The sequence below is a fragment of the Lolium perenne genome, chromosome 3, assembly GCF_019359855.2.
Source record: "Lolium perenne isolate Kyuss_39 chromosome 3, Kyuss_2.0, whole genome shotgun sequence".
Classification (NCBI taxonomy): domain Eukaryota; kingdom Viridiplantae; phylum Streptophyta; class Magnoliopsida; order Poales; family Poaceae; genus Lolium; species Lolium perenne.
In genome coordinates, this window is record NC_067246.2 from 145,345,149 (window position 1) to 145,353,826 (window position 8,678).

At 45.2% G+C, this 8,678-nt stretch overlaps 1 protein-coding gene across 1 annotated transcript; it reads right to left on the minus strand.

The window, feature by feature from the left end:
* Nucleotides 1–2,652: 2,652 nt before the first annotated feature.
* LOC127327117 (GDSL esterase/lipase At1g09390) lies at nt 2,653–6,455 on the minus strand. Its single transcript, XM_051353902.2, has 5 exons — nt 5,984–6,455; nt 4,633–4,818; nt 3,773–3,927; nt 3,411–3,681; nt 2,653–3,211 (listed from the first exon to the last, which is right to left on the minus strand). The coding sequence occupies exons 1-5, from the start codon at nt 6,387–6,389 to the stop codon at nt 2,961–2,963; spliced, it is 1,269 nt and encodes a 422-aa protein (XP_051209862.1). The 5' UTR covers nt 6,390–6,455; the 3' UTR covers nt 2,653–2,960.
* Nucleotides 6,456–8,678: the final 2,223 nt, after the last annotated feature.

An 8,678-nucleotide genomic window follows, 5' to 3' on the forward strand; every position in this document is an offset into this window, starting at 1 on the left:
CTAATCATTCTTCAATCGACTAGTGTGCCGCCACCAAATAGCCTGGAAATAGAAGTCCTGAGTAACCGTCAGACGGTTGCATCCAGTATCCAAACTCTCCCGCTGATCCTCCGGGAGCAGAAAGGCCCATTGCTGAATCCACTATGTGGCTCGTTCGATAACCTGCAAAAAATTAGTTTCCTTTTGTCTGTTAAAAATAATGTCATTCCGGCTGGTCCAAATTGACCAACACACAGCTGAAATTCCAATTCTTATTTTTGCTTTATTAGCTTTGTCTACCCAATTAAGCCAGTTACCGAACATATTGATAATATTAGTTGGAGGGGGTAAATTATATGTTAAGTAGATCATACGTCAGATAATCTTCGCAAGTTAAAAATAAATGTTGTACAATTTCAGATTCATTACAGTAACAACATTTTTGACACCCCCTTAACTAGATTATCCTTGGCGAGTAAAACTTTGTTATCGAGAAGCCACATGAAGATTTTGATTTAGAGAGGGATTTTTAGCTTCCGTAAGTATTTGCGTAGAAAAACAGTATGTCCCTGCATTAAATCTAGATACATTGACTTGACCGTAAAAACAGCCGATTCGTTAAGTTTCCATATAAATTTATCCGGATCATTTGATAATTCAACTCCCATGTGACGTTGATATAGATTTAGCCATTGATTCCATTTTTAATCATTTAAAGTTTTCCGGAAAGTAATATTCAAAGGAGTTGTGCTAACATTGTAGCCACCATAATATTTTTTCGCTGCACTATATTATATAATAACGGGTATTGGTGTGCTAGAGAAGTGTTACCTAACCAAATATCCTCCCAAAAACGAACTGAATCCCCCATTCCCACTTTGGAAAAAAACCCTATGAAAAAAGTCATTCTTCACTCGCATAAGGCCTTTCCAAAAGGGAGAGTCCGTGGGTTTAGCATCCACTTGTGCCAACATTTGATGTTTCAAATATTTATTAGTTATAATTTGTTGCCACATTCCTTTCTCAGTAAGAATTTTGAAAAACCATTTACTCAACAGACATTTATTCTTTAGTTCTAGAACCTCAGTACCGAGCCCTCCTTGATCTTTAGGTCGACATACTATATTCCATTTTGTCAACCTATATTTTTTCTTTGTATCATCTGTTTGCCAAAAGAAACTCGGACGATAAAAATCCAGCCATTTTCTCACTCCGACAGGTATCTCGAGAAAGGAAAGCATGAACATAGGGAGACTTGTCAAAACTTAGTTGATTAACACTAATCGATCACCATAAGAAAGTAATTTGCTACGCCAACAACCTAGCTTAGCCCCAAAACGACTTTCTATTGGATTCCACTCAGAATTTCTAAGTTTCCTATGATGAACTGGTATACCAAGATATCTGATTGGTAAGGCACCAACATCACAACCAAAGATCTGCCTATACTCAATCTCTTTATCTTTCGCTTTCCCAAAACAAAATATCTCACTTTTATGGAAATTTATCTTTAAAACTGATGGTTACTCAAACATGGAGAGTATTAGTTTCATGTTGATAGCCTTTTCGGTGTCGTGCTCTAGAAAAAGAATCGTATCATCGGCATATTGGAGAATAGAGACCCCCCCCCCCCCACACACACACACACACACATCAACTAGATGAGGAATGAGACTTCCAACTTGACCCTCTTCTTTTGCACGAGCTATAAGGATAGCCAACACGTCGGCCACTATATTAAAAAAAAATAGGTGAGAAAGGATCACCTTGTCTCAAACCCTTCTTTGTTTGAAAATTATGGCCAACGTCATCATTAACCCTAATTCCAACACTACCCCCTTGAACAAAGTGTTTGATAAAATCACACCATTTAGGATCGAAACCTTTCATTCTCAGCACCTGTTGAAGGAAAGGCCATTTGACTTTATCATATGCCTTTTCAAAATGAATCTTGAAAAGAACGCCATCCAATTTTTGTCGATTAATTTCGTGGATTGCTTCATGCAATACGACAACTCCCTCAAGGATATGTCGACCAGGCATGAAGGCCGTTTGTGTAGGTTTAATGACTTCTTATATATATGCTGTTAATTTATATGTTCTATTGTAATTGTATATTTGATTATAAGAGAAATGGCAACCATTGCTTAATGACACTTATTGAACGAGATGTGTTTTTAAAAATAAGCGAAGATACATAGTTGAAACTTTCATCGGAATTTGAGAGTACAGTTAGAAAATCCTAGTATATAATTATCCATTTGTGTTATATTTCACCATGTAAGCATATTATTGAATTATTTATATTGAAATAATGCACATTTGAAACATATGTATTGAACTACAATGTTGTGAATCAATTGATTATATATATCATTCATTTGTCAAAAAATTTATCGCACAAGGGCTACTACCAAAAAAAAGTAGTTGGAGTGTATCCACCCTTCAATTTTTTCATGTGTCTAGATGTGGGTGAAGTGCATTCCGGAGTTCTCGGTTTGTGCAATAATTACCGACTGTACACCCACTTCTCTTTCTGTAGTTCTAGATATACAGAAACTCGATTTTCTCTAAGCAGATATACCAGTTCCCAGTAAATCTCTGCGCATGTGAGATTTGTAAAAAAAAAAACATAAGACATAACATTCTGAGATCTGTAGGTGATCAAATATATACAAGAAAAACGTCAGTTCCTTGATTAAATTTCAAAAGAATTACACACACGTCGCATGTTTGAGCTTGATTAGACCAGCGCGCCGTCAATCTCCCTCTCTGTTGGTCAACTCACTACTTTTTCTGCGGCTTGAGCCCTGAGATCTGAGATCGGTGATAGCTCGCAGCTCACTGATCTACTGCAGCTTGGCCACATTCTCATCATCTCTGGTAGTGGTAGATTAACCAAATAAATCAACATGGAGGTGGATATGATCACCAGTCCGCCGCGAGAGCAAGGGATACACGATATCTATCAAGAGGACGTACTACCCATCGTGAGGTGTGGTGGAGTTGACAAGGCTTGCGATCTTGATCCTGGGCTTGGAGTAGTCGCCGGTGAGCAGCTTGGATGCGACGATAGAGTTGGCAAACTCGGTGAGGTGGACGCCGTCCCAGCTGATGAACCGTGCGTCCATGTCGCACAGCTGCATCTCCCCCGACATGCACATCTTGAAGTGGTTGTAGTTGTAGGGCGGGCCGCCATTCCCGCAGCAAGCCATGAGGGGCCTCTCAATCTCTGCATATATGGAGAGACATACACACACATGTATATGGGAGAAGAAACGTTAGTTAATTACGAGGCAACAAGATGTATTTAACTGAAGAACAGATCAACGAATTAGGAAAACTTGCACGTAGAAATTGAACACCGTAAAAGACCTCCTTTTCGAAAACGAAAAGAAAAATCTGGTCTGGCTTGGGATCAACCGACTTACCGTACTTGGTGTGGTTGGCGACGAGGTCGTACTTGATGACGAACATGTCGGTAAAGACAATGGTGGCGTCGGCCATGCGCTGCCGGAACTGGTTGCAAGCCTCGGCGAGCCTCTCGTTGAAGAGCTTGGCGACATTGTTGTACTTCTTGAGGCAGCCGTTGCCGTCGAGGTCGCTGTCGTCGTCCCTCGGGATGGATAGCTTCTGCGGCAGGCAGCCGAGCGCCCCTGTCCCGTGGATCCAGAACTTCCTCGCCCCGTGCGCGTACAGAGTCTACACTCACATGTAATGTTCGTTTGACGTCTGGTTTACCATAACTTATCATTTACTTACTCAGTAATACAGCCATATATGTTTTCTTTACCTCAATACCGAACTTGATATGAGCAACTACCAAGGGGATCTTGGCGACCACTTCATCATAAGGAAGGTGAAGATAAGCAGAAAGATCATTTTGCCCAATGTCAATGGCGTAGATGGCCTTCCGGAATCCTTCACCGTCAATAGGTGTCCGCTGGCCTGTATCTCACAACATGTATTACAAGTCGTGATGGGTTTTTTTCTCTGGGAGAGATTCTCCTTCTACTTTTATATATGGCTGAAAAATAGACTGAACATATATTTGTAGGACTAGAACTTGCTCTTGACAGAAGACAGATCAGAACATTTATAGGACTGATTAATTTGTAAAAGACTGCTGAAAAAGAGAGTTTGTTTGGGTTTAGTTCCCAGTTCTGGGCTTTGTAATGAGAGTCCACAAAGCTCAAACACTATTTGTGAAACCTTGGTTGCATGTCAATGGAACCAGGGGGCTTTTTGCCCCTTTTGATCTAAAAAAAATATTGTGTGCGGTGTCATATCAGCGTCAATGATTCTTTCTCTTGAGTCTAGCTGTGAACTAAGTGGAAACATGCAACTTCATTTTATATGTTCAATCATGGTGTATACAGCATATGCTTTACGCATGACGGGATAGTTTGGGACCATCAGTGTAAGCTTGTGCCTAAGTCAAGGCTCAGCAGAAAAAACTTGTATAGTAAGTAAGCTAAAATAATCTTCTGCTAAGAGCGACATACAAACCGAAGCCAACAGAAACAAAATAAGTACTGATATAATACTTTTTCCGGCCCAGACGACAAGTTGTTGTTTTATCGGTTCAAATTTTGGACGTTTGTGCAGAGAAGAAGCTGTTAAAATAAAGCGTGGGCATCATCCACAACCAACCTTTGTTGATGAGCTCGAAAGATCTGGTTCTGAAGTAGAGGAACTGATGCAGCTGCACGTCCAGCGAGAATGGGGATCCTCCCGGCGTCGCCGTCGACCCGCCGATGGCGAAGTTGACGCCATTGCTGAAATCCGAGCCCAGTGCCTTGAGGTAGGGGCTCAGATAAGGCGTGTTTAGGCTCTCACCTGCAAAATTAAGGAAGGGCATCGCCTAAACAAAATGATGTCGGCAAACATGAGGAGTGCACTACTAGTGTGGTGGTGGATCGTCCCCCACATACTGATGACTGATGAGATGTTTTGTCCTGCAATTGCCCCCATAGCTGCTGCCGTACATGTGGATCGAGTAGTACCCATCTTCCCGCATAAATCACCTTTGCGATCACATTACAGCGATGTCCCGTTTGCGATCAGCGTACGTGTCCTCCACGCCTTTTGCGCCCATCCCTTTCCCTTAATTGCTTTTGAACACTTTTATTTAAGATCTCTCTTTACTTTTCCTAGTCTAAAGGTGCCATTTCTTCAAAGTTTCAGAAAAAGAAGTTGCCACTTCAGTCTGCCAAGAATAAACGTTGAAGTTTAGGCTCACCCTGGCTAAGCATCTGTGCACACCGACACTAGCTAGTATAATCGTGAATATATATCTTGCTCTGAACAAGTCATGAATTTGGTTAATGTCCTGATCGCCAGCCTTTTTCTTTCTTTTTTACATGTTCAAGCTCTCACTTTGTTTTTCTTATCATGATGCTTTAGTGTGTAGATTCGTGTTCCGACCAGTGCCACCTTTGTTTAGGATCGATTATTGTACACTAGCTTGCCTATAATTTTGTTAAATTCTCCTTTTAAAAAGTTGTTATATCTCGCTCTGCCGTTGGATCTTGATTCAACAACTCATGCATACCACTGCTGCCCTTTCTTTTACTAGTAAAAAAACAGCCACCACGACCTCCTGCTCCTCGGCGGCAAGCTCAAACCAAAGTTTCACCGCGCTGTTCCCAGCCAAGTCCCATTTCGCACAAGCGAAAGGAGAAGCAGGGCCAGGGAGCTAGGGAGCCAGGGAGCGGAGTATTGGATCAAGAAGCTGGGTAAGAGCATATGTGACTGAAATTCGACACAATTCATGGCACGGCTCATAAACGCAGCTCTACTTTATTTGATCGTGAATTTCATGTTTCTGTAAAAGGGAAGCTATAGTTTCCGACCATAAACTGGGGAAAACAGAGGGTGCGCGCCTACGTTTTTACTGTTGCTGGACTGAACCTTAGAGGTCGTCTCGTCCCTCTAGCCTAAACACCTTGAATGTGAGCAGCAGATAGCAAACATTATCAAGTGTTGGGGTTCGGTGACTCACAGATGAAGTCGATGACGAGGCGGCCGTCGGTGAGCCGTCCGGTGGGTCGGCGGAAGAAGGTGCGCCCCTCCGGGAGGGCAATGTTCATCCCGTTTGCGGCGGCCATGCCGCCCGTGTCGGAGTTGGAGTCCCCGAAGTTGAAGATCACCACGGGAGACCGGCCACCGCTCGCCTTCTCGCTGGCTGCTGCTTCCCCGGCACGGGTGGCAACGGCGAGGCCGCTCCCCTGGGCGCCCGGCCAGGACCCGTACCCGGCCGCTGCCACCGCGGCTGCCGCCGGCATGTACTTGAGGCAGGCGACGACGAGGACTGCGCCCACCCCGGCGAGCAGGACATAATACTGCAGCCGCAGGCTGATCTTGGTGGCGCTGACGCTGCCTCCGCCGTTCATCAGGCCACTGGTCATGCCCTGGTCCTCTCTCTCTGGCTTCCCTGTGTCTCTCGCGCAACCAACACAAGTGGCGAACTGGCTCCCCTCGAAGTGTGTGCGTGTGGTTGTGTACATGTGTATATGTAGGGAGCTGACGGGTCGAGCCCACCGCACTTGGAGCTTCTTTGTCGTCCTTGATGAGATGGATCAATGGAAGGATGCATTGCATGGCTTTTCAGTTGTCACACATCTCATCAAAGAGAGAGGGTCCGGATCATAAAGGTAAAAGGTGAAGGATGCTCCCGCATACGCGCGCGCGCGCTCGTGCTGCAATGAATATTGGTTTTCAGGCCGCCACAAACTATACATTTTTAAAAGATTGCAAAGTGAGAACTATGTTATTTCTTGTGACTCGAATCACAGCTGACCCGGAGGAGGAAGCACGGAACAAAAGAAAAGATAGGGTCGGGTAGCGGAAACCTATCTATAGTTGGCCTCGCAGATTTCATATGTTCGCTGCCAAGAAAGAACACTCTCACGCACTCTCAGTCACCCAAACTGGAAAATCCAGCTGGTAATGATAGCCCTGTTGGTCCTTTCAAGGGAGAACATACAGAAACATACCATTTTCGCAGCGAAGAAAGAACACTCGGCGTTTTCAATCGTCCTCCTCGTCAGCGTCACCGTGGTAGTGCCGACGGCAGGACGTGTCGTCGAACACCTTCACGCTCATCTCCTCGTCGCCTTGGTATGAGAATGTGAGGACGCAGCCGGCCTGGAGGTCATGGAAGCGCACGAACTTCCCCCAGCCGGCGTGGAGGTACATCTTACCGCGCCCGTCGAAGAGCACGTCCACCGGCCACCGGAAGAAGCCGCAACCAGCCTCACGCAGCCAGCGCGGCCGGCTCGTTGCCGGCGACGAACTCGGCGAACTTGTCTGGCAGCATCTGGATGCCAAGTGGGTCGCCATTGAGGACGACGATGAACTCGAACTCCCACTCCCCCTCGGAAGACGACGACATCGCATGCGACGGCGACCGTGCAGCCCTTCCTGCTCCAGCACGGCCGCATCCACGGCCACGGCCGCGACCTCGACCTCGGCCTCGGCCTTTACCAGCCATGGAAAGGCCCTTGACTTTTGAGATGGTGGCGACTAGGGTTGGGGAGAGAGACGCTAGGATTTGTGTGTGAGGGCCGAAGCGAGAGCGCCCTTTTTTATAGGCCGGAGGGAGGCATGGGAGCGGTGGCGCTCATTAACACCGGCACAGAGAGCTAGGCGCGACGAGACGCATCGTTGCGCCTCTGCGAAAACTGCACCATCGCTGCGCGCCAATAACTTCTGTCGCGAGGTAGGCGGCGGTTAGATTAAACTCGAATGTTCCAATGATGCATCGGGCCCGCCACTCCCCATCTCGTTCTCGCTGTGTCTGGCATGTCCGGAGCGTCCCCTGTAGACCGGGGATGGGCTCGGCGCGCTGGACACCGTATTGGGCCACGCCGGACCGAAGGAGGCTTTGGGGCGCGCGGCTGGAAACAAAAAAATGTCCGACGCTCCCCAATAACCTTTGAGAGTCGTTTTAGGAGACGCGGCCGGAGATGCTCTTATGTGAGCTATTTTAATTCAAGGGGTTCGTTGTCCCGATTATGTGTGCCATTTTAATTTCAAGGGGTTCGCTGTCCTTTTTTATTTTGGTGATTATGAGGGTACGTATACTTCTTTCACAAGTTCCATGACCATGCATGCATTTTACTGTTGTAATAATTCCGTATTTTTAAACGGGAGGCCAAAAAGCTCAGGTATCCATTAATAAGAACAACTTATATATCAAAGGGATGGAAGACAATTGTTTATTCTCTCCGTTTATTTCCTAAATTTATCAAATTTCTGCATCGGCCAGTAGGGTGTCAATTGTTGCAATAGCAACCACCATCATTGTGGCACTGCCCACCAACCTTAAAATCTCTATTGCAAGCACGATTACAATCTTCAGGTGTGCATTTGAATTTGTAGGGTTCGCGTGTCTGCGCAGTGCCAATGTTGGCTTCAATACCTATTTCAAAGAAAGATTTAAAAAATGACATAAGAAGGCAGTTCATAAGAATTTCATATTTAACAAACCATATATTCTGCAAGTACCTCTTCTATGCCATGATCATCTTTAAAGCTATGACAGAATCAATAGTCATGACGATTTCTAGTGCGAGGCATGTCAATCAACAACACGCAATGGCAAAAGAAGTGTGCTAATTATAAAAAAAACACATGAAAATATGAATGTATTTATATGTCACGTCAGATTGAATAACTTGAGTACGAAACAATCT